The following is a 27341-nucleotide window of genomic DNA, read 5'->3' on the forward strand; positions in this document are numbered from 1 at the left end:
TGCATGTTCCTTTATATTTTATTTACCATAAACATTAAAAGAATACAGCAAACACTGGAGAAAGGCTTTTTAATAATTTTTGAATGTAAAGCTTAACACTTAAAATTATGCTTGCCCCCCACCCACCCCAATTCAACATGCAGATATCATTTATGTTCATATATGCTGAATCTAGAGGATTACAATCTCGACAGCTTTATGAGAATATCCTTGCCCTGTAACTTAAAACAATTTCACAAACTGGTCTAATACCATCATTCATATAGTTCCCAAAGGTGAATACATTCACACAATATTAACACTAAATTCTGTGTTTCTGAAACATCATTTTAATAAGCCAAACCACAAAAACCGAGGTTCTAGTTGTAAATGTGTTTATGAAGACTGCTGCTGAGCTCAGAGCATGCAGATATTCATGACCACCTAGATGAAGTTGGATATTGAAACTCCTTCAGTAGGTCCAATGATGCAATTTTTCACTCATCCCAAGTATCTCCATATTTGTTTACTTTGACTAGGAAAAAAGCACAAATAATTGATGATGCCAAATGGTAATAAATAAAGGCACTATTTTAAGTTTGCTATTATGATGAAAAGTTACGTTTCTCTCTCATTTGAATAAATGCACATGAGTCATTATAAAAAGGGGCTGTCCAGATATTTGCAAACTGGAAGTTGGACATAAAAAATAATGCACTCTATCAAGAACTTTACATAAATATTTGATCCTCATAACAACCTTATAAAGTAAAAACAATCCTCATTTTAAGGTTGAGAAAACAGATTAGTAACTTGCCCAAGGTATAAGCCTAATAAAACCAGAAGAACTGAAATCTGAATACAGGTCTGTTTAGGCCCAAAGTCTGGATGCCTTACAACTTTATCATAGTACCTAAGTAAACGGGGTATATGTTACAACACATACAAAAAAATTACCAGGAAATAAAAAATAATAACAAACATTTGAATTTTGCTTTTCAGAAAAAAATAAATAGAAACAGGCAAGTCTTCAGATTGTGGTTAATTCAATCTTCTCTCCCATGAGCTGTTATATTAGTACAAGAAGGAAACAGTTTCCAAAATTCCTGCATTTTACATGAAACTAGATTTTGAAACATGCTCCTCCGTCTTCTCTTTTTAGCCTCTCTTCTACATAGCCTTTATTTGTGAATTACAACTCTTCAGAAGACTCAGGTCTCCACAACCATGCAGAGAAGCAGTTAACACATGGACTAGGGACCCCTTCCCCAAAACTATTTCAGGGTGTCCGTGGAGTCAGAACTATTTCATTATTTACTAAGACATTATATGCCCTTTTCCCTCATACTTTGCCTTTTTCCTCTTTACCTTCATTCCCTCAGGTGTACAAAGTAGAGTTTTCTGGAAGCTACAAAATGTGTGGCAACATCACTGCTCTGACAGCTAACTGATAATGTGCTTACATTTAAAAAATTTCTCAGTCTTAATTTCTAATTAGATAAATATCAATAAATATAATCCACACAAACTAACGCTGAAAACTTTAAGTGATACTGCCTCAGTGAATTTACGCTGTTCTGTCTAGATTTTAGAACAAAACATTCTAGGAAATCACTGAAACTATTACATAACTGTTTTTTTCTTTAAATTATAAAGCACAAAAAAATCAGCTTCCTTTTTTACAAGGAAAAACATTATTTCTCATTACTGTGTCATGTAACAGAATTTTACGACTGTTCAGTCAAAACCACAAATGTTAAAGTTCAGCAAATGCCAAAAGTCTACCATATTTCCTTTTCTTAACCTTTATTACTATAGACTAAGACCCAACCAAAACACTCCATTTTTGATGTATCAGTGCATGGTACTATACTGTGCAGACATACAGTAGAAAAGGTTCTAAAAATAAGAAAACTACTACTGCCTGCCCCCATGGGAGCTTACAGTCTAACTCCTCAAAGTAATTAGCATAACAAAGTACCAGTAAGTCTACATATTACAGAGTAACGGCCGGTGAATGCTAAATTTTTTTAATGACAAACATTAACAAGTATGTATTGTTCATTACAAATCCACTTTAAAGTCAGATTTTTTACATCAATAATATGACAGATATTATCCATTATTGTTATGAAAACAGAATTCTAAACGAAGCAACCACTAACAATTAGAAATAAAATTGGATCTAAAAGAACAATCATAATAAAAAATACTAAAGATTTTTATGTATTTTTGCAATCTCTGTGGCATAACAAGGTACCGAGGACCTATTCCTTCCTTTGATTTTTAAAGAAGTAAATAGAAAACCTTGAGACAATGACACAGCCTCTAAAATTCCTCAGGAGAGATATCACAAAATTTTATATTGAAATAGCTACAAACCCCTATTCAAAATGCTCTGTTACTTTAGAGGTAAACTTGTCAGGAATTTTACTTTGGGTAACGTATAGCTCTTCCAAAAGGACTTAAAAGAAACTGTGACTTAAAAATTTATAATTAATTATAGAGCAACAGCATTGTTAAAAAAAAGTTAAGTTCCTCTTTTGGAAATGTCCTAAAAGCTGGTTTGTAAAGCATACAACTCTACCTCAGTTTCACAAACATCTAAGAAAGTCAATTTCATTATTTGAGCATGATTATGTGGCATTACAGCCCAATCATCAACCTCATGTCACCAGATCTGGTTTTCTGCAATAGATGCATCATTAAAAAAATGATATGAATTCCCAAGGTAACTTCTTTAAGAAAACAGTCAGATGGAAGTATAATTTCTACACTGTATTACAAAACTAGTCTTACTGTCTTAAGTCATACTCCTATCTAGACTTCATTATTTTCTAACACAAAATGGACTTTGGAACACCTTAAAAAAGGAAGAACTGATAACTGTGAAATAGCTATTCTTTTTAAAAAATGTTATTTTGGTTAATTGCTTGAGGAATTAAACCACATATTAGTATAATTAATGTTTGCAACTAATTCTGCAGTTTCCAATCCTAAAGAGCAAAGGGAATCAGACTCAACTACCATACCTTCTTTTTTTGGCATTCTTTCCTGCATAGGCCTGACTGAGGGGTCAGTCTTATGTGTTAAAGTTACTTCATATGACTCTCTGTTCTTATTCCTTAATTCCTCATATGTAATATTTTTTCTTTTGGGACTTTCTTCAAGGTTGGGATCAGGTCCTAAAACAACAAACAGTTAATAAATGGTGATAAAAGGATTTGAATAAATCCAAAAGCAACTAAGTTTTCTAAATGCTCCTTACCTATAATAAAAAAACAATAAAGTGAAATAAAGGATCAAATTACCACCACCATTCCAAAGGGACTATATTTCCCCAAGGTAATTATAAAACTAAAATCTACTTCCTCTTACACTTTTAATACAGCTTTATTTCTAAAATTAAAAACTAACCATGGCTAGAAGAATAACAGATATCATAATATATACCAGTACAATCTAGACTCATTAAAATGCTAGAGTTTTAACCTGGAAAGTTAGTCATACTGTTGATATAATTAAAGAGAAATATATTCTACTAGTGACAACTGAACAAAACTTGACATAGTGTAGATTTCATTTAGTAATATTTCCATAGTTAAATGTTCCTACAATCAGAGCCTACATAAAAAAAATATTTATTTTATCATCTTTATATTTAAACAAAAGTACTTGAAAACAGCTATTGAAAAGTATAAAACATAATCTTTAATTATAGTCAGCATCATTTTCACTTAGGTCTAACAGAGGCAATACTGAGGCAGAAGAAAGTGGCAACTATAATTTCGGCCAGGGAACCAGCATTTATTCTTTCTCTCTCCCACAGAGAGTCAAAGTATGAATACATATTATCAAATAGTGAAATACTGATGTAAAAATAAGGAAGTCATTACGCTTAATATTAGTTGGTAGGACCAAATATTGAATATAAAATGTATTACCAGCAAAAAAGGCCATATACACATTTTTAAAGATGTTAACCATTGCTAACATGACATTCATAACTACTAACTTCAGAAGTCTTACAGACCACTCCAAAAGCAGTATTTTTCAAAGCGGTTTTTAATGAGACATACAAATTGGGCATATCATTTTAATAATATATTAATTAATTTTATAAAAAACAATTTTTCTAAGTGGCCTATTTTGGATCTCAATGGTAAGGTCCCTGTGAATAATCAGAAATTTCAAAGCAACTTAACTGTATAGTATAATGTATAACGTATTAAAATGTTTTCATCCATAATCTTTTATTTGCTACAAAGTATACTGCACTGATACAAAACAAACAGGATCTAAATTTCTACTATTTAGTTCTAATAGTATACCGTGCGTGAAATCTAAGTTTTTCTTGCCAAAAAAGAATGCAAAGAAAAATACAGGGTTTAAAACCACTTTGCATTTCATTAGTAATAAGTAATTACTAAACTCATTTCTCTTCACCATATAAAATTCTGAAAGAGACCATGCAGACTAGATTAGTCAGGAACCCTAGGTTCTCACTCCCACTCTGCTGCCAATTAGTGAACATCATTGGGCAAATCACTAAGCTTCTCTGAACCTTGATTTTCTCAATTGTGACACAGAGTAGTCTGACTAGATGATCTATCTCTAAAGTTCCTTCCAGGTCTAATACTTTTTCTTATCAAAAGTAAAAATTTTCCATTCTGAAATTCTGCTACAAATAATGAAAACATAAATCAGACAATTAGGGAGAATTTTTTCCACTTATAAAAGCCCAATGAAGATATCCTGCATGGTGTAGGGAGCATAATTTACTACTTTGGGAAGATTATAAAGAGCTGGAAGGAATAAGAAAATGTAAAACAGCACTGATTTAAATCTGTCATAAACTATCTATAATAAGTCTCCTAACAACTATGAAGAAGCATTTTCTACTTCGAAAGGTTAGTAACTCTTTTAATTCCTGGTAAGAGAAAGCAGAACTAAAGAGGGCAAGTAGGACTTAAACAAAGCAGAGGGCGTCCTGGTAATAAGGGAGGACAACAGCTGGAGAAAGTAAAGGAGGCCACTGCTGGCCCACGTGGCAAGCAGAGTGGCAACCTGGACTTACAGCAGCAGGTGAGAAAGCAGAGCAGTGGACAAATGGATGGCTGCTGTGGAGGACATAAAATATATTAAAATACGGGCCTTGCTGTAGTCTTTGGGCAGATACCAAAGGCCTTTTTGTTTGTTTCCTTTTATTTGGAAAAGAAATTATATAACATGGAATGGAATTTTCTAATGCAAACAGAAGGAGGGATGGAAGTCATTACAAGGGAAGAGTGGGTGCCCAGCTAGAGTACAAGAATGGATTTGAACTTGAGACTGAGAAAATGAGAGATGCAGTAAGGGACAAGGACAGCTGCCTTTGGAGATAAAATAATGGCTTTAACCACTCTCTCTTCATCTGCCCACCTCCTTCCCTTTCTGACTAATTGGTGTCTTTGCTTCCAACCATTCAGGAAAAAAAAAAAGAAGCCGCCGAGGATTAAGAGATTCGATTCGCAACAACTTTCATCCACTTAAGAATCTCTTTACTCATCTTTACTTCCATTCTCTCTTGTCTCTAACACTCACCCCTGATCCCCAACTCCCTGACTTACGCTCCAAAGCAAAGCTGTCCAGTAGAATTGTCTGTAACAATGAGAATGTTGTGTATCTGCACAGTCCAACACGGTAGCCACTAGCACATGTGGCTACTGAGCATTTAAAGTGCTGCCAATGCAACTAAAGAATTGAATTTTCAATCTGATTTAACTTTAATTAATTTAAATGGCCATATTTAGCCAGTGGCTACTTTATATCCTGACCTACCTAGACCCCTTTCTGCATCCTCTGGAACCTTAACTGACCTATAATCAACTTCACTCTTTCTACTGTATCTCCTCCCTTTAACCTACACATAGATTCAAATCTCCATCTTAAACAAAAGAAACAGAACCCAAATGTTCCTTTAACTTTGTTCCCCATAGTTACTGGCTTATTGCATTTGCTTCAAAGCAAGCATTTTCAAAGAATACTCTATGAAGTCCACAATCCCTCATCCACACCCTTAGAGTCAGAAATGTTTCAAATGCAGTTTCTCAGATTTTAGAAAAATACTGTAGTATAGAGCCTTTATATTACTTAATATCCATCTATTCAGTGGCTTGGAGCAGCAAAGCATAAGCAAACACTTTAATATTTCTACAACAAAATGCAGGAAAAATCATATTAAGGTAAATAATTATAAATAGACATGTCAGTTTATGGCAGGGTTTGAAATGAGTTCAGGTCAGATTTCATCACTAGTTACTTATTAAAAAAACTGGTTTTCAAAGCTTTTTTGGTTTTACAATTTTAGATAAGGAACTGCAGACTTGTACTTTCTAATTCCTCACACCTTTCACTGCAAACTAGACCAAAGGAAGGAAGGAAACTAACACTTGCTGAGAGCCTATTACTTGCCAGGCATTACCTCTGATTATTTCATCTCACTCCAGAAGTTCTTTAAGAGAGAGTATTTGCATTTCAAATTGAGAGAGCAGGAACTGAAGGACCACAAATTACAGTTACTTGCCCAAAGTCACATAGCTAGCAAATGTCAATCATAATTCAAATCCAGATCTTAATCCAAAGTTGAGTTTCACTTACATTATGTGATCTTCAAATCTAGTATTTACACAAACTTTATAAAGCATTTTCACATGGATTTTCTCACTTGACAATAGTTCTGTAAGGCAGTTAATTATTATTTTTCTAACATTACAGACAAAGAAGCTGAAAGCCTTTAAGACCAGCCTAACAAAGGTAACCTTTACAAAGCTTCCTTGAGGCACAATTTATCAATTCTCCTTTGCTATTCCACTAAACTTAGTATTTTCAATTAATGGAACATATTAGTAATTTATCCTTATATTTCTATATCTTCTAATAGTCTGAGAGAGTTCTTAGGGACAAGAACCAGGTCTTATTCATCTTTACCTCTTCTATACCTAGTAGAGTGCCTCACACCTACTGGACCTCAAAACCTGCTGAATGAATGAAGATACGAATAAACAAACAAACAAACAGGCTGAGTTTAGGCTGATGGTGGAACATACAGGTGATGTCCAGCAGAAAAGGTTGTCAAATAAAGTTTATACATACGTTGGACCATAAAATGCTGAAATTCATTTCAAGAGAAGTTTCTACCTTGGGCAATATGATCAGTAATACCAGTGGGAGTAGATTCATTCATAGAAGCACTGAATGGAATTGGCTCATAAGGAGGAAGCATCTCCCTTTCTATGTTGTCTGCTGCTGGGGATGTCACAAAAGAGGAATGACCACTCACATTTGAGTCGTATTTCGACTTTTGAGAATAGTGCCTGTAAAAGAAAATCATATTGTATAAGAAACACGAGTTATTGCCTATACCTTTTTAAAGAAGTGTGTTAAGGTATGAAAACTAGTTATTTTCTAAAGAAATCATATAATTTTAACATAGTTATTTAAAATGGTAAAATGAGGTCTGTTTCTTTCTGCCACAAAAACATTAAAAATATGTTCTGACCCACTTACACAACTTAAAAATTGTCTCTCTTAATATAGAGAAGAGAAAAAGTAGATCCACTTTTTTAATTACTAGGCTTCAGAGATCATTTTAATGTGTTTAAAGTTCTTGGGGGAAAAAGTACTCCAGATAGAAAATGTATCCATTTCCATATTAATTTGCAAGTTACTTCCACAGCTAGCAGTCCATAAACACTGTTTCGCTAAAGCAGATATAAGTAATGCTAGCTCTTAGCTCTCACGGGGTTGATGTTGCTTGCCATTTATGATATGACAATTTATCTACCAAATCTACTTAGTCATCTTATTATTTATCTACCTATCCAGACAGAAAGATTCATTTACTTATACCTACACAATTTCCCTACTATTTTAAACACAAGGATTAAAAAGGTGAAAATTATTTAGTGATGGCATTGATAAAATTTGGGAATTCAAAAGAAAAGTCCAAAATAGAGTAACCAAAGGTGTTTGCCAAATTAAAATTCCTTATTCTGGGACACGCACTTCCAACAGGATGCAACTGTATATTTAAAACAAACGTAGATAAATCTTGCTCCACTTTAAAACAAAATTAGCCTTAGCTTGCAGCACAATGGCAAGTTTCCAATAGTCCTTCAGTTAGGCAATGTTTCAGGCCCTGAATTACGACAATATCCAGTTAGAACTTTTTAGCTAAATTTGAAAACCTTTAAGAAAGATCAGAATCTGGCCTACCCAGGTGGCGAAGATCGTCGTGCCTGTCCTGATCGTAAAGCTTCTCCAAGAGGGGAATTCTCAAGATTCTTGAACTTCTCTTGGCAAGTTTTCACGTAAGAAAGCTTTCCAGCAAAGTATCCCATGATACAAGCAACTTTTTTGTAAAAACAAACAAAGTGTGACTCAACATGCCCTTTTAGACAAAAATCTTTTCTAAAAGTACATTTTTTCAAAATGTGATTCTAAATGTTTTTGGTGCGGAAGAGAGAAATTTATTGAAATAATGGTAAAAAGAGCACATTAGATCACATTCAGAGTTCAGAAAAAGATTCTGTGGATATAACTCACTTTCACAAAATAAAATACGCCCAAATAAAGTTGCTATAAGTTAAATAAACTCTACTTTACTAATTACTTTATTAATACTGACAGGAAAGATAAGTTAAAGGTATAACAATGAGGAATCAAAACATCAAAGTTTTAGCCTAGTCCCAGGGATTTAGGCTATTTCTTGTCCTATTAAATGGGAATCATATCATTTGCCTAGCTAATATCATAGGATTGTTTTTAAAATTAGGTGCAACAAACCTCTTAAAATAATGAATTGTGAAATGCTACCTAAATACAGCTTTGTTGCATCATGTGTCTGTTTCCAATACAAAAGAGGGGTTAACTTGGAAAAATTCAGAAAAAGCCTCAGGTACTTTTTTTTTAGAGCAATTTGGCTTCTTTCCTATTAACCATATACAAGTAAATAAGTTATGCTTATAAATGTAAGTTAAATGTAAATTAAAAGAGATTTTTTTTTTATTAAGCTTAATTTTAAAATACTTTATTTGATTAATCAGAATATCTGAACAACTTTCTTTCCTCATAGACAAAGAGAATTTATTTTCAAATACCATATCTTTACAAAATAATTTTAACATTCTATTACATTACAAAGAGAAAAAGATGCTTCAAGTAAGTCATGACTTTTAATGCTAACAACAAAACATCCAAGTAGACCCCTTCATGAAAAGCTTAAACAAACTGATTTGTCAAAGCAATAACCAAATAACTACTATGAGTTAAGCAAGACAAAACATTTGGTAAAAACTATTTTATTTAGGTAGAAAAGCTAAGAAAACTAGTGGTGTTCATACTTACATATAAGTTTAGGGATGGACCCATATTTAGGATGACTTGAAAGGATTCCTAAAGACAAAAGAGTAAATATTACGAGTTACACTAACTGTAAGAGAAGGACACATTTACATAATTATGATAAGATGTTTTCTCTTTTATTAAGGTAAAAGAATAGGTTTATGCCAAGTTTAAAAGTATATACGAAAATGACACAGAAATTATGGTAAAAAATACAAGGAGGCGCTGCCCCCATGGCGTAGTGGTTAAGTTTGGCACCCTCCACTTCAACAGCCCAGGTTCACAGATTCAGATCCTGGGCGTGGACCTACACCACTCGTCAGCCATGCTGTGGCGGCAACCCACATATAAAAAGTGGAGGAAGACTGGCATAGATGCTAGCTCAGGGCTATCTTCCTCAAGCAAAAAAAGAAGACTGGCAACAGATATTAGCTCAGGGCTAATCTTCCTCGGGGGGGAAAAAACAAGGCAACTATTTCTGTTAGTCATCTGATCTCTTCTAATGGGAAGCAAAAGTAGTAATAAGTGTAGCAATGCAGTGTAAAGTAAGATATATCTATTTCTCAGCAGCTTCAGGCAACCCACAAAGATATAAGGTAAAATCAATACAAACTATCTTTAAAGATTACCCAACATCAGCTTTTTCTATAACCCCAGAGAAGTTTAAAGCTATTTAAAAGAGAGAACCAACTAAGTTCAATATCAACAAGAATATGAAGAAAATCCAAAGGATTCTACAATCTATTAGAATAGGTGAATTAAGCAAGAACACTTGATACAAGGTCAATAAACAAAAATATATTATTTCTATATACCAGGAACAAACAAAAAGTGCCAAGCTTTTGAAAAAGGTACAATTTATTATAGCACCAAAAACATCAAAGACCGACGAGTAATCTAATGAAAAAATATGAACGATCTCTATACTGAAAACTACAAAACTTACTGAGAGAAATGAAAGCTAAATAAATGGAAGAATAAACCACATTCACGAATTGAAAGAATATTGTAAATATGGCAATTCTCCAAAAATTCACCTATAAATTCAAGGCAATCCCAATGAAAATCACAGAAAGTTTTCTCCAAAATTGAAAAGCTTATTCTAAAAACCATGTGCAAATACAAAGAGCCAAGAATAACCATGGTAATACTGAAGAACAAAATTGGAGACCTGACTACCAACAGATATCAAGACCTATGATAAAGATACAGTAATTAAGGCAGTCTGTTATAAGTACAATAAGAATAAACTGACCAAAATCAAAAGAGAGTCCAGAAACAGATCCACACATACAGTCATCTGACTTATAACAGAGGCAACATTGTACTGCAGGGAATAAAGAACAGTCCTTTCAAAATATAGTGCTGAGTCAGCTACATATCCATAAGAGGGGAAAATGTGCCTTGATCCTTCCTCTCACAATATTCAAAACCAACTTCAGATACATGAAAATTTAAATATGAAAAATAATGCTCATAAAAGAAAGCATAAGAGATTCTTCATGTTCTTGTAATAGATAAAGATCTTAACAGACCACAAAAAGCCCTCATCATAAAGAAGAGATCTGATAAAGTGGACACTATTACATTAAGAACTACAGTTAATCAGAGTGGGAGAAAAATTGCAATATTTATATCTGAGAAAAGACACTTAGGATAGAGAACTCTCACAAAACCAATAGGAAAAAGAAAACAATCCAATGGAAAAATGGACAACAGGCTTGAACACATACGTGACAAAAAAGAGGTATTCAAATAGGCTATAAACAAAAGAAGAAGATCCTCAACTTCATTAGCTCTCAGGGAGATGCAAATTAAAACCACAATGCAATCAATATCATCGTTCACTCACCACTATGGCTAAAATTCAAGAGACACAAAAATAGCACGTGTTAGTGATAATGTGACAATAGAACCTTACTGATAAATTGTAAGTGGGAGAGTAAATTGGTCCAAACAGTTGTTTGGCAGTATCTACCAAAGCTGAACATATACATTATCTATGATCCAGCAAAATGTTCACTAAGAAACATTGTTTTCATGGCAGAACTATTTGTAATAGTCAAAAGTGGAAACTACCCAACTGTCAATGTACAATAGAATGGGTAAATTGCTGTGGTATATTCACACAGTGGAAAACTCTATGGCAATGAGAATATATAATCTACAACTACACGCAACAATGTGGAGGAATCTAGAGATGTGCCGATAAACCAGGTCTCCAAATAAAAAGCCCTGATTTGTAATGTCAATTTCCATGGCATACATACTTGCACCATGCCCAATTTCAAGCTAACAGTGGCTTAAAAACCAGCTTGCTGAATAATAAGCTCCTGAAATTTTAACAATCAGTTCTCCAGAGCTGGTACCGGCCAGTTCCAGCACACCACTGCATGAATCTCACAATGTTTAAAGAGGGCACACAAAAGAATATTTAATTGTATGATTTTATGTAAATAAACTATAAAAACAGAACTGACACACTGATAGCTCCAGTTCCTTCATTTATACACTGAGAGGATAAGGAGGAGAAAAAGGAAGATGGAAACAATACATACATTTACACAAAAAAGCTGTTCCTTCATTCTGTCACCAAATAGTTATATAGCCCACTTAGAACACATAGGAACTACATGCTAGGAGGTAGGGATGTAACAGTAAACAAGACACTCTCTTTACCCTCACAGGATTTACAGTCTAGAGAGGGAATGAAGACAAACAGAACACAGTGTGATAGTTGCTATTCATCCACTCAAATATTTGAGTATCTAGCAGTGCATTATACCCTCTGTCAGGCACTGGAGATAGCCCGTTTTCTACAGGGAAGTAGCAAGAATGGAGGCAAACAGACTTGTTGAAGGCTAATGCAATACTTCTGGCAATAGATGGTTCCATTAATTAAAGTGGCAGTGCAGGTGGAGGCAGACAGTTTACAAACATATTTAAGAGCTGAACTACAATAGACAATTAGTAGACAAAGTAAATAAGGGATAGAAGTGAAAAATAATGCCTTAGTTTCCTGGATGGATAGTGATGTCATTCAGACAGGGGAAAACGGAGGAATTGGTCTGGGGAGAAATGAATTCAGTTTGAGACGAACTGAGTTCAGTTTGAGGAGGCTGTAGGAGCGGCCATCCATGTGGAGATATGCAAAATACGGTTCTGGAGCAGTTATCTAGGCTAGAGATAATCATGGGGATTCAGAGCAATAAATGGTCACTGAAGCCCATATTATTGCTGGGTAATAGTATATAGGCTGAAAACTGAAAGTCAAAGTAGAACTCTGGAAAACACAGACTAGAATACAAGCACCAAGTGGTCATGGTTTTTTGTCTTTTAGTGCTATATAGCAAAAACAGTGTATAGTACATATCAGACACTCAAAAAACATATGGAAAAATGGAGGAGTTGCCTGAGATAGGAGAAAAATCGGAAGATTGTGCTTTCATGAAAGCCAAAGGAAGAAAATGTTTCAAGAAGGAATGGTTAAAGTTGTATAATGGTCACAAACAAAAACAGTTCATCGAATTTAAGCAACAAAGAGGTTGTGTTAGTAACCTTTTTAAAAGTTTTGATACATCTTAGAATATACGCATAATCTAGGACACAGACTTCAATGGGTAAAAGAGAAATGCTCATCCATGAAGTCTGGCTTCAAATGCAACAGTCAGAGCAGGTGGAAAGGGCTACGAGGGAAGATTTTTCTCTTCCGCGTTGCAGAGTTAGAACAGACCTGAGCATGTTTAAATGTTTTGATAGAAAAGGAATGAGAAGAGGGAGCAGCTAACATGATGCTGGGTATGACACGCTGTGAAAGCATACACAAAATGTCAGGCATTTTGATTAAATGCAAAATGTCTTGGTGGATTCTAAATTCCTTTTCTGAAGCCTTTCTCTCTTTTTTTGAGATTGACTTTTTTATTAGAATACTCCACCCCAAAAAGCAAAACTCCAATACAATTTCAAGAATAATAAAAGCCCTTAATTCTGGGAGATAGTTACATGAGTAATATATCATTCAATGTTCTTTTCTGTATTTTTTATTCAAAGTTTCAAAACTCCAACAATACTGAAACAACTCTAACAACGTTATAAAGATGACATGTGACATGCTCAATAGAAAATAACACTATTCCACAAATTAGGATAAATCACTTTCAGCAATTTAACCTTTCTAAAAAATGGAATTCCACTGAAAGGCTACAGGCTCAGTCATTAGGAACAATTACAGAGGAAGATGTTGGAACACTGCTGTTGCTCATGGCACGAATTTTGCAAATGAAATCATAGAGTTATTATATCGATGACAAGTCAAATAATTAATCACCAAATGATGACTAAGAATCCACGACAATTTTGGCTACAAGAATAATTTGTCTCCTAAGTAAAAGGTCCTAATGTTTTCAGTAGGATGCACTCTAACTGTATGAGAACAATCCTATCAGAATGTATCTGGAATTAGAAAAAGGAAATTTCTTTGTCTGGTTTGGTTATGTGTATTAATTAGTTATGAGCAGGAACAAGACATTCTCCAGCCAGGCAGAAAAAAACCACCAAGCAGTGGTGGGACTTTACTGTTGAAGATGTAAGGTCTCTTTAAATGAGTAGGTGCAATCTGACCCTCTCAATTTTGACCACTTCTGCCTTACCTTCAAGCTCTCCAAAGTCTCCTACTCTACCTAAGGCCCAGAGCTCCAAAATTTACCATCTCTCTATCTAATCAAAATGATCATTTCTCCTGGTTCTACTTTAGCTATTCAATGGCATTTTCACTCCTCCCTGCATGACTTTGCCACTCTACCCATCAGTCTCCTGACTGCCCCTCCCAAGAGCCATGCTTATTATTTTGATAACCAGGTCCCTCGTTCCTGAGATATTCTTCCCACTCCTTTAATCTAAGTCCTACTCGTCTCCAAAATAGTTCTTCCAAAAATTTTTCTTAATTATAGCAGCCCTACAGAGCTCTTTCTTTGAAAACCTACAGCACTTGGAGTCTCTACTACACCACTTAGTAGCTTTTGTTTAGATTTTATTTTCCCTTTTTCTCCCCAAAGCCCCCCAGTACCTAGTTGTATATTCTTAGTTGTGGGTCCTTCTAGTTGTGGCATGTGGGATGCCGCCTCAGCATGGCCTGATGAGCGGTGCCATGTCCGCGTCCAGGATTCAAAGCGGTGAAACCCTGGGCCGCCGAAGCGGAGCGCACGAACTTACCACTCAGCCACGGAGCCGGCCCCCTTAATAGATTTTTAAGTATTTAATTATATTCTCTATTCGCCTCAACATTGCGTTCATATTGTTTCCTCAGATGAACTACCAATAGCTCTTCATTTCTCTTATATAATTCCCCCCATGCCTAGATCCAATTGTTATTAGTTAAATGACAAACTGGATTAAGATAGATAAAATGGGCAGTACAATATCAGACACTATAATTTCTCTGTTCATAATTCCCTGTACCATAGTTTTCCCCTAAAAGTAACGTGATTAAAATGATTTTGTTTTGGGGGGTTTTGTGTGTGAGAGAGAGGAAGATTCGGCTCTAAGTTAACATCTGTTGCCAATCTTCCTCTTTTTGCTTGAGGAAGACTGTCCCTGAGCTAACATCTGTGCCCATCTTCCTCTATTTTGTATGTGGGACGCTGTCTCAGCATGGCCTGATGAGTGGGTGTGCAGGTCTGCGCTCAGGATCCGAACTTGCAAACCCCAGGCCTCTGAAGTGGAGCATGCGAACTTAACCACTATGCCACCGGGCCAGCCCCAAAATGTTTTTTGTTTTACACTATAAAATAATCCCAGTCTAAAACAACTTAGTCCAAAAGGACATGTAAGTGCATATATATCTTGACTTCTTGCATTTTTAAGATTCCATCATGGCAGTATACTGTAATGAGGTTCTTTGGGAGTTCTTTAAATAAACAAAATTTTATCCTCCCAAATTCTCCCATTTTCCTCTAAAAGTACTTTTCTCAACTATTTGTGTCAATACTGCTGTCTAAATATTTCATACCGCTAATGTGAAAAGGCTAAAACTGGGGGCCGGCCCAGTGGCCAAGTGGTAAGTTCACACGCTCGGCTTCGGCGGCCCAGGGTTTCGCCCGTTTGAATCCTGGGTGCAGACATGACACAGCTCATCAGGCCACGCTGAGGCGGCATCCCAAATGCCACAACTACAAGGACCCACAACTAAAAATACACAACTATGTACCGGGGGGCTTTGGGGAGAAAAAGGAAAAATAAAATCTTAAAAAAAAAAAAAAAGAAAAGGTTATGACTTCCCATCACAATCACATTTTAGAAGGAGCTAGCTAGTTAAAAGAACAGGTTTTTAGAATATGTGGAGGCCATCCTAAGTCACCAATCTTTTCTGGGACATCTTCTCATTCTAAGAAGACAGTTTACAAAATAAACGTAATGAACATTTCTATTGCTTACATCACTAAATTTTATGATTTAGAGACTGATACATTTAATACTTAATGTAAACTCAATTCCACATATGAATACACTGCACTATTTAAGCCAACACAATTTGGAAAAAGAAAGTATCTCTACTTCCCCACTATTATACGACAAAGCTGAGTTAGGGAGCTGGAGAGCTAGGAAGCTACTGATCTTTAAACCAGTGCATAAGATATAAGAATCACTTGGAGTTTGTGAAAATACAGATTCTGGGGCCCTCACTCAGAGACTGTGACTCAGTAGGTCTGGGATGGGGCCCACGAATTTGCATTTCTAACAAGCTCCTAGGTGATGGTAATGTAGAGGCCTACCTAGACCAGGTTTGTCTCTCTGCCTCCCTGTAAACCATTGCAGGCTTTTAGTTACTTTCTTGCTCTTATAGATTGTTAATGTTGCTACAGTGCAGGAGGACATCAAATTCTTAAATCAAGATACTTGAGTTAGCGGGACCATGGAGACATAACTCTTCTGAGGTTGTAGAAATTCATCAGTGATAATGTTTAATATGATGCATTGTCATAGTTACTTTATCTAAACATCAGGAAAATAAGACATAAAAACATGATGATATCCAAAACGCTACATAAATTTGAAGTTTAAATACTTACCTTTACTAATCAGTCCTTGAGTAATCAACATACTTGTTGCAGCCAAAGGCACAGCTATAGGAGAAAAAAGAACTTGTCAACACCAAAAAAGGAAGATTTTGTCTGAGTTCATTAGGATAGGTAAATGCATATCAGTTAAAACCAGCCCGGAAGTATGGTGCCCAATTAAGACGTTTAAAAGAAATTTTTCCACTTTTAAAAGCTGTACTGTGTATAGACAGTGGAAATATAAAACAAGCACTTTAAGAAACCATTACAAATTATTAAACGATATAATTCAAGAACTGCCTAGACTGAGGCCTTAAAAGAGACATTCATTAATATCATCAATTAAAACAACATAATAGAAACCAAAAGTTACTTATGAAGTTAGTGAAAGGGGCAAAAATGGATGAGGGAGGCAAAAAACATATTACAAATAATAAGAGACATTACTGAGTAATTGCTAAATTCCACGCACCATGCTAAGTGCCTTATGTGCATTATCTCATTTACTTTATATCGTATCTCTATAATGTAGGTATTATTACTACCATTTTTAAAGATAAGGAAATAGAAGCTTAGAGATGTTAAGTAATTTGCTCAAGGCCACACAGTCACTTCAACAGTAGGTTCCAGATTCTAATGAAGTCTGTCTTATAATAGATCTCAAATTTTTAAGTTCTGTATTACACTGCATGAACCAAAACACAAGGTATATTTGCCTGAAATCATACAGTGATTGGGGCAAGAATTAAAAAGCATTTATTTTAAATACTAACGTTCCTTCTTCTAAACCAGTGAATTCTGTGAAACTAAATGAAAATATTACGTGTGTGTATATACATACACATACATATATACATATATATATGTGCGTGTATTAATCCAGAGTGAAAAATCCAAAATCTCCTAATCTCAAAGCGGCTCATAATTTAAAAATCACTGTTTTCTATACCAGCAATGTCCAGTAGAACTTGCTGTGATAATGGGAGTAGTCTACATCTGTGCTTTCCAGTTAGATAGTGTGATTTCACATAGCAGCCCTGAGACTGCTCTCCTTAGAAAGGCCAGCTTGCAAGGTTGGTCCTTGGCTGGTATCTGGGAACTGGACTGCTAAACTGATACAAAACTTTACCTGAATGAAAAGTGGCTCACTGTGCCTAGACTACTTGTACAAATAGTTTATACCAAATTCCTGCTTTTCTCCTAGGAGTCTGGAATTTTGCTATCAGCTGGGCTGAGGGGGCCTAGGTGACCAGCCCCCAATAAAAACCCTAAGCGCTAAGTCTCTAATGAGATTCTTTGGTAGACAACACTTCACACATGTTATTACAACATGCAACTGGAGAGATTCAGCATGTCCTTCATGTGTGACTCTACTGGGAGAGAACTCTCGGAAGCTTGTGACTGGTCTCTCTGGACTTCACCCCACATCCTTTCTCTTTGCTGATTTTGCTTTGTATCCTTTCAACTGTAAATTATTTTAAACTTAAATAGCTACATGTGGCTGCCACACTGGACACTGCAGTCAGTTCCAGACCAGGGGTTGGGAAACGCTCTGTAAAAAGCTGAAATGGCAAATATTTTATGTTTTGGGGGCCACAGCCTCTGTCCCAACTACTCAACTGCTATTTTAAAGCAAAAGCACTGCGACAATACATAAACAAATGAACAGAGCTGTGCTCCAATAAAACTTTATTTACGGATGCAGAAATATGAAGTTCATATAATTTTCACATGTAACAAAATATTCTTTTGATTCTTTTAACCACTTAAAAATGTAAAAACCATTCTTAGCTCATAGCCACACAAAAACTGATTTGGCTCTTCGGCTGTGGTTTGCTCAACTCTGGTCTAGATTATACATGGGCAATTTAAGGACCAAAGTAATTATGAAGACATTTGAATTATTAGAGAGATTTCATGATTAAAATCCATTAACTCTGGAATAGGGCAGTAGAGCTTTGTCATCAGACACAACTTGCAGAAACCCTACGTTCTGAATCCTTGCTCTACTACTTACTAAGAGATTTTACCTTTGGTGGCAAAATGGTTTCTCTAATGGTTGGTTAGAATGCCTTCATGTATTACTATTTAAGGTTTTTCAAAGGACAACTCCCTTTCAATTACAGCATTTGTACAATTTGCAATCATTTTTCTCCTTCAGGTTGGTTCAAGAACTTCAACATGAAGAACTGAAGAGTCATACAAGGACAAACACAATGAGTTAGCTGGCCAGCTCCACAACGGACAATGTTTTCTTCATGCCACTTTTTTCTCAGGCCAAGTTGGTACAATGCAAAAAGTAACAGTCTGGTTAAGGTGATCCTAGTGCTAGTTCTGCCATTTACCACTACGTCCGCATAAATCTCAACTTCTTTTCATGCTATCAAGGGTAATGGATTAGAACTAAGGTCTCTTTCTAAATCATGTATTCTGTCACAGAAAAAGAGAAGGCAAAAGTAAAGGGGACTTCAGAGATTATCTAGTCTTCACCCTAATCAGAGTAAACTAATGCCCAGAAAGGATAAAGTCAGTTGCTAAAAGCAACAAAGATGGTTAGTTGGAGGTAGAGCTTAGATCAAAACCCAACTCTCCTGACTCTCACATCAGTGGCCTTTTCCACTGTACTACGTGACTCCTACTTCATAAAATAATGTTTCTTTAGGCAAAGCAATAACACTTCTGACCAAAAGCTATTCTGCTTTATGACTACAGTCTCAACCATATCCAATACAAGGGCCCCTAAAATTCCTTTAACTCTTCTCCCCTTACAATAGCAAAACGCTAGTCTAAATTCACAATTGTTTTGAATTGAAATTTTTATTTATCACAATATTAACAGCCATTTAATAAAGATAGTTTAATACTTACGTAATAAATCAAATTGAATTAATCTCCACAATAGTCCCATGAGATTGGTGAATTATTATCCCCATTTTACAGATAAAGAAACTGAGGCATAGAGACATTAAGAATTTACCCAAAATCTCACAGCTAATACATGATGGAGCTGGGATTTGAATCCAGACAAGCAGGCCTCAGAGTCTATGCTCTTATCATTTACTGCACTGTCTCATTTGAAAACCAGTAGTATACATGCATAAACTACCATTCACAAAATCTATAATGGATACATGACATAAATATGAATTCATACACCTTTTTAGTAATTCCAGAGGCTGAAAACTACTGTAGCATTTAATACACATTAGAATGACCCTTTTGTGTAGATTCTTTCATTGCCTGTATGTTTGGGCACAGATACAACTGTTTTTTTGTCAGTGCACAGGGCCACAATTTTAAGCAATGGGAAATAAGATGCCTGCTTAGCTACACTTGAAGATGAACAGTAGATTGGAGTAGAAATAAACAGTTACCTTAAAGAAAGAGAATTGCCCCTAGATCAACAAGTCTAATTTTAAACCAAGATGAATATATTTAACAGACTTACAAAATGTGTAAAAATTACCATAGTAAGCACTTTTTCTAGACATTTCTACTTTCATCACAACTTTTTTAAATCAATAGGCACTAGATGATACTCTCCAAAGTAACACAGATTCCGTTATTCGTTTACATAAATATATGTAAACACACATACTGCACAGAATATCCATATTTGAAGATACATGTTAAAAGTAAAAAATTTCCTAATGCATGATTATTTAGTCTTTCCTGTCATTATGATATGCAACATCTAGGTTATCTCTGTTCTAAGAGTAATCACTACTTATTAATACATTAATTTTTTGGCTGTTGTAATTTCCCAGTAATTCAGACATGGTATACAACAAGCTATTTTTTTAGCCTGTCCTTATTACATGCTTTCTGTCCAACTTGTGACTAATCTGGTCTAATACACAGAATTACTTAGGATTCTATTATTCATATACCACAGGTCCTACTTTTAACAGGCATACAAGGGTACCCTGCCCACTGATCACTGCCCTTCAACGTACTTTTAGCACAATGCTGTTGTAGCTATTTGGAATGTTAAACATGTACAGCAGCAAAAATTTATCACCTAAGAAATAAATTTGGACACCACAGTACCTATGTGGTCATTAGCCTAACACTACAATGACCTCAAACCCTGTCTACCAGACTTGCCTTTTTCTTAATCCTGTGTCAACAGATTAAAAATAAATCACTTTATTCTATCTCCTCTATGCGATCCTCGAAGATAAAAAATCTGTTGTCAGAGTACAATTTTGTTGTCTGAGAAATTATTCCCATACCAAGAGCCATGTAAATTTTTTAAAGTCTTTGATCCATGATGACTATGCCTCTAAAAAAATTATTCTCACTTGGAGATATGTGTCATCACCTAATTCTTACTCAGGTTATTTCTAGCTTGAAACCTCTGTAAGTCTCTGAATATTAGACTGAGGATAAAATGCAAAGGATTCTATCAGAGCTCCTGTTAGCTTCTTAACTGTTCTTTCTTGATCTTTGTTGATTTCTTTACCACCACTTGTTCCCTTACCCTGGTACTACCCAAACTGTCATTTATTCCATCATTCCTAAATATTAACCACATGATAAATACTATCATCCATTTTATGCTTTTATTTCTACACTTAATTTCTTGGTGAATTCACTAACACAACCACACCACAAACCCTAATTTCTCACATATACCTCTGTTTCTCTCTACTTGCTTACACATCTTCCACTATCAAATGTTGCACCATATACTCAAATGTCCAAATTAAACTTGTTTCCCCCCTTGAACAAGAACGTCAAACTATACCTTTCAAATGGCAATGTCATCATTAGTCAGCGTCCTAAGCTGGATATCCTGAAGTTAATATTTCCTTCATTCCTTCTTACTCAATCTATTTAGAAATCCCATTAAGTGTCTTTTAAAAAACCTTCCATTGTCATCCCATCTTCTCTAGTCCAAATAACACTACAATCAACTGTCTCCTCAATGACTATATACCTGAGCTATTGCCAAAAGCTCAGAACAGATTTCACCAAGTACAACTCCTCATCCTTCTAACCCATCCTACACACTGCTAACTAATCTTTCTTCAAAAAAATTTATATATCGGGCTGGCCCCGTGGCCGAGTGGTTAAGTTCGCGCGCTCCACTGCAGGTGGCCCAGTGTTTCGTTGGTTCGAATCCTGGGCGCGGACATGGCACTGCTCATCAGACCACGCTGAGGCAGCGTCCCACATGCCACAGCTAGAAGAACCCACAACGAAGAATACACAACTATGTACCAGGGGGCTTTGGGGAGAAAAAGGAAAAAATAAAATCTTTAAAAAAATAAAAAATAAAAAAAAAATAAAAAAAAAAAAATTTATATATCATTCCCTTGGCCCAAGAACCTACAGTACATAATGAATCAAACCTTTAACTCCTTTGCAGTATGTTTATTTTCTACCCCCAACAAAAGACCTCTGCCCCAGTCAGTGAAACCTCATGACTCTAGTAGCCATCAAGCTATTGTAGACTCTACCTTTGTTCACCATTCCTTTCTTGTAAATGCTCCTCCACCATTCTTCATGTACCTAAAGTCCTACTAGTTGTTAAATCTCATTTGTTTAATAAAGTCTTTTTTAGCTAAATCAATTCCAATTAATTTATCTCTTTTTAAAATTCCTATTGCTGTTATACACTTAATCTTTCTCAAAATGTTTCATGAGTTAGCTTTGACTCAACTACAGTATAAAATTACTTTAGGATAAAGACTGTGTCTCATAAAACTTATCTTCCAAGCATAGTACCTTACACTCCATGAGCATAAATACCAGGCCGACTGATGGAAACGTACAACCTCTTTAATGACTTAAGTCACTCTCTCCCTTTTTTAAAATTCCATCCTGCCTTTTTGTGAGAATTACCTTATCTGAAAGGACTGCAGTGATCAAGTGAAGCAACACCAGGGTTCTGTTCAAAAGCAAGATTATGTTTTATGTTGCTTTCCACATTCTCTGTATTTAAAAAGCAAAATCTCCATGTACAAAGTCTCTAGTCAGAAATCAAGAGCTGGTAGGGTAGTAACACTTCACAGTGATAAAATGAGAACTAATCAGTCTTTACCATGTAACAGTTAAAGTGTAAGAGTTAAAATCATGAGCTTCTGTTTCAGACAGACTTGGCTTCAAGTCCACACATCACAACTTACCCATTGTGTAACACTAGATAACTCATTAAACATCTCCAAACCTCAATTTCTTCATCTGTAAAGTGAGGATGATAGTTTTCAACCTTATTGGGTTGTTTCTATATAATCCATGTACACACAGTAAATACTATTACTAACAAAAATATTGTGGTTTTGAAAAAAGTTCTAGAAATTATTACTTTAAAATGTGTACAATTCTACTTCTTTAATCAACCTCTTTTAGTAATAACCACAATATGCCAAAAGTGTGCAATTTTTGCTATATGAAGTCATTATAATTTCAGATACTAAAGGTCAAATTTTGTTGCTTAGAAAATTTAACTTACATCTGAACCAGAAGCTTTCATCATTGCATTCTGCAAAGACTCTTCTTTCTTCCTCTGTTGGAATGTAATCAGCCCCTATGTCTTTTTACCAAAGAAAATTGGCAAACATTAAAAGGTCCATGGAAAAACTAAGTCTAAAAAATTACCTTAGTCTAAACATTAACAAAATGCATTCGGCTTTCTTTCTAAGGAAGTAATTTAACAAACGGCTTATAAACTTTTAATAAATTTGACTTCAAAAAGAAGTTAGAGATATTATCTGCTGTCAGCACTACCTATATAATGTGCTGGATCTGGCACAAAATGAAAATTTGGGACCCCTTGTACAAATTATAAAGTTCAAGACGGCAACTGTAGATCATTAAACCAAGTGTGGGTCACTGTGTGACTGCACAGGTCACAAAACCATCAAGCCAGCCCAGCTGCTACTGTTACTCAAGGCAGCAAAAATTTCTCTACACAGGAAGTGCTTTAATTATAAATACTTAATTGATAGTTACGGGGAATTGGTCTCGGAACTTCTGCATTCGGCTCTCGAAAATCAGCCCTCCCATTCATCTTTCCTGCATCAAAAACATTTATATTAAGTATTAGAAACGATTACAAGATAGGGCAAAGTAAATCAAGATGTAGCATAGTAAAATTACCAGTCTACATAACAATCAATCAACAAATATTTACCAAACACTACTACTTCATTTGAGGTACTTGACATAAAAAAGTTAAATAATAAAGTCACACTTATTAACTAATCTGGAACTGATTATTCACCTTAAATCCTTTAACTGAAAAAGAATAACAGATGCTTTATAAGTATTTATCAACTGATACCAAGTTAAGATACAAAAGAATTTAGTAGACATATTTTTCCTCCTGAAGCTAGTTTATTTCACATTATCCTGTGTTTGGATCCTTTCAAAAATGAAAGCCCAATGATTAGGATAATTCCCCAAAATACAAGCAGAAAAATCTCAAAAGTCCTTTCTGGGCTTTCATTTTTAAAAAATATGATAATCATCAGGAAACACAGAACCTCTCCCACAAAGCAGTACTCCAAAAAAATGGAATAACAAAGACGTCACGTCCTTCTCCCTGTGGTGTAAAGCTAACAGCAAATTCTGTATCCTCGAAACTTCCCTCTCTCCCCAAATAGAGACTTAGAAGAACATACGAGATATAAAAAATGCATAACATTTCAAAACACACACTTTTATTTTTGTTTCTTTGTTTTTCAACCTCTGCCTCAGAGGACTTAGGAGACCAACACAGTAGATAATTATCTATTTTACAGAACGCTCACATGGGATTATGATTATTCCCACCTTAAAAACACGAAATTTACATGAAAACGGGAAACGGCCTACGCGATGAGGATAGCAACTGGGGCCCTTCCATAGTTCACTTACTCAGTAAGACAGCCCTGAGGGCCTACTACATGCCAATCCCTTAGCGAGTGAAAAGAAGAGACAGGGTAAGAGGAATCCACGGATGCATGGAGCTGGCTGAATAAACCACATACTTATATCCTAAAACAACCGTAAAGAGTAATGAAACCCTCTTACTTCCCACAACAGCATCCTACCTAGAAACCCTACAAAGAGACTGTCAGGAATGACAACGCCCCTCTACATAACATCATTTGAATCTCTTAATCCCAAAGAAAAAAACTGAGCTGAACCCTCGTCGCCCTACGACCGTCGACTGCAGCACTCCATCCCTCACCCGCTACATCCGCGTCTCCCACCTGCAACAACCCCCCTACACCCCCGTCACCATGAATTTTTCCCATCCACACCCCCCTGGAACACTCCCTCACCTCCCCCGGTCACCGGCACCCAGGAGCCCGAGCCCAGCAGCGCGCTCAGCCCACCCTCACAGACGCGAAAATGGCGGAAGGCGCGGGATCGCGGCGGGCCGCGCTGAGGCGGTGAGTGGCGAGGTGGGGGGCGGAACGGGGCTGTCTGCGTCACCTCACCCACCTCCCGACGACGACGGCGGGCGGTGGCACGGCCAGCCGGGCGGTCACGGGCAGAAGGCCCGGAGGGGACCCGAGAGGGGTTAGGGAGGGGGAAAAATGCGCGGAAATCGGGAGGCGCGCACGACCGCAGCAGAGTTGGGGGTGGGGAACGGACAGCGACTCGGCCGCCTAGAAGTCACCCAGATACGGGCGCAAAATGACCGCAACCCGGAAGCACTGGCCACCTGCGGACGGAAATGACGTCAAGCGTGCCCCGCGGAGTCTAAAGGCGAGCAGCTTCGGAATAGACGCAGAGGCATGCGCCTGCGCCTGCCGGCCCGGTCTTCCTCTGCTGGTCCCTCCTCTGTTTACCCCCCAGGCCGCGGCGCTCGCGAGCTGCACTGCGGCTGCGCTTGCCGCCCCTGCGGACGGGGAACTCCGCTCGCCCTCTCCCTGGACCTCCGGGGGACGCTTGGTTTCAGGCTGTTCTGATGGCCGACTTTGATATTCCAGTGACCGGCTGACAGGACCGTGCTGGAACCCCCTTTTATCCTCTTGTTGAGAGTTACCGGCTTTTCTTGGATTTCTCTGTTTTTAGGTTTTACATAATTCATTTCATTCTTTGAGCCTCTAGGCTAAGTAGTATAAAGTAATTATTAAGCATGCGCAGTTGGCTGTCAGACTGTTGTGAGTCCAGCTTCTGACTAGTTTTAGAACCTCAGGCCTGGTAAGGGTCCTCTCTGAGCCTCGGGTTTTTCTCATCTGAAAAACAGAAATAGCACCTACCTCATAGGGTTGTTAGGATTAAGGCAACACACCTAAGAGGAAGCTTAAGCGCTCAATGGTTCTGTTAATGGGAAAGTCTGTATTTGAATGCGGGGCTTATGACTTCCGTTCATCAGAATCATGTTGCCACAGCCAGCCACCATTCATTCATTCATTCATTCATTCTACAAATATTTATTGAGTGCCTGCTATGAGCCAGATACTGAAAGTTATTGGTGATTCAGCAGAGAACAATGAGCCCTACCCGTTTGTGTCATCATCTCCTAAAAACCTCTCAGATTTCTCACCTCTTTCTGAGCCCTTCGGCCACTATCCTCATTTCATCTTTTACACTGCCTCCGGAGCTGCCCCAAATTTATTCTCCCACAGACACATTTAAGAGAGACAGCCTATGGTGATCCATCTAAAACACAAATTCAATCCTATGGTTCCTTCCTTAGAGCCTTTTCATAGCTCCCATCATGCACGGAATATAAGGTCCTTCACAGCTTGGCCTCTGTCCTCTTGAGCCTCACTTTCTTCTATTGTAGTTTTCACCGATAAGAAACAACCTGCAGCCCTTTGCACTCACTGTTCCCTGTATACTCTTTCCCCTGGCACAGCCCTCCTCCCTGCCTTGTCAACTCTGTTGATATTTCAAAATCCTGCTTTTACGTTACTTCCTTTGTGAAGCCTTCTCTGAAACACAGCCTAGAGAATAAGTCACTCCTCCATCCTAGCACCTGTTCACTTTGTACATACTTCTTTGATTGCAATGTAGTTCTGCACTGTATTGTGATCTTTTTGCTTATGTCTATCTCTGTTACAGAGCTTCTTTAGGACAGAGACCTTGGCTTATAAATCTTTATACTCTCAAATGTATCCCTAAGATAATCAATATTAATAATTAATATTCATTTTGTTCCTGGGACGTGCTAAGCTGGTTCTGGGCTCACAGCTTTTGCAATTGCTGTTTCCTCTTCAAGAACACTGTTCTTCCAGATGTGTACATGGCTTCTTGTCTCAGGTTGCAGCTGATGTCACCACATCAAAGAGGCTTTCCCCAATCACCCAATTAAAATAGTACCCTAGTCATTCTCCATATTACCTCATTTATTATTTTCATAGCACTCATCATGATCTAAAATAATTATTTGTTTGTTTATTGTCTCTCTTCACTCACTAATGTAAAAGATCTTTGAGAGTAGCAGCCTGTCTGACATCAAAATATTGGCACATAGTGTGAAATCAACAAATATTCCTTAGGTGAATTTATTGAGTACACTTTTATAACAGAAGAAACAAAAATAAGATAATTAGAAGTAATACCGGGCAAGCTTTATGCTAAAGCAAAATCTACTGTTTGCTTTCTGACTAGATTATAAGATTCCAGAATCCAGATTTATCATATTCTTTATATTTACAGAGCCAGGCCTAACACATGGCACTTTGTAGATATTGATGAGTTGCCCACATATTTCTCAGCAATCAAGTCAGTTAATAAATTAGATTTCCATTGATGAAAGAGTATGGTGCTCTTTCTGTGGGAATAAATAGGATTCTAAACATTCAAGGTAAATTTTCATTTTCTGTGTTGGCTTTAGAGGTTGTTGAGTCCATCAGTAATTTGGGCAATGCAACAATCAAAGAACTCAAACATAAATTGGTTAAGATCCAAAGCCTTACTGGAATCTAGTTCACATTTGATAAAAGAGGCTACAGGATTTATTATCCAATTCAC

General features: G+C 36.5%; 1 protein-coding gene across 3 annotated transcripts; it reads right to left on the bottom strand.

Annotated features, from left to right (window-relative positions):
• LOC124232949 (OCIA domain-containing protein 1) lies at positions 1–25052 on the bottom strand. Of its 3 annotated transcripts, none has more exons than XM_046649908.1 (9): positions 24858–25052; positions 23379–23441; positions 22879–22959; positions 16431–16484; positions 9367–9414; positions 8236–8371; positions 7159–7334; positions 3012–3164; positions 1–514 (listed from the first exon to the last, which is right to left on the bottom strand). In XM_046649908.1, exons 2-9 carry the CDS (start codon positions 23434–23436, stop codon positions 477–479), a joined length of 744 nt encoding a protein of 247 aa, XP_046505864.1. In that variant the 5' UTR covers positions 23437–23441; positions 24858–25052; the 3' UTR covers positions 1–476. The 3 variants fall into 3 exon arrangements, with proteins under 3 accessions (XP_046505864.1, XP_046505865.1, XP_046505866.1); XM_046649909.1 differs by lacking the exon at positions 24858–25052 and adding an exon at positions 24695–24825; XM_046649910.1 differs by lacking the exon at positions 24858–25052 and adding an exon at positions 24749–24771.
• Positions 25053–27341: the final 2289 nt, after the last annotated feature.

This window comes from Equus quagga, unplaced genomic scaffold (assembly GCF_021613505.1).
Source record: "Equus quagga isolate Etosha38 unplaced genomic scaffold, UCLA_HA_Equagga_1.0 146_RagTag, whole genome shotgun sequence".
Taxonomy (NCBI): Eukaryota; Metazoa; Chordata; class Mammalia; order Perissodactyla; family Equidae; genus Equus; species Equus quagga.

What these genes read in the sequence shown, in the direction of transcription:
- LOC124232949 (XM_046649908.1), bottom strand. Translation starts at nt 23,436, where the DNA reads ATGAATGGGAGGGCTGATTTTCGAGAGCCGAATGCAGAAGTTCCGAGA. An exon ending in AGTTCCGAGACCAATTCCCC is followed by an intron (nt 22,960 to 23,378) that starts GTAACTATCAAT and finishes TTTGGTAAAAAG; the next exon opens with ACATAGGGGCTGATTACATT. An exon ending in GTCCATCCCTAAACTTATAT is followed by an intron (nt 8,372 to 9,366) that starts GTAAGTATGAAC and finishes TTTACAAAAAAG; the next exon opens with TTGCTTGTATCATGGGATAC.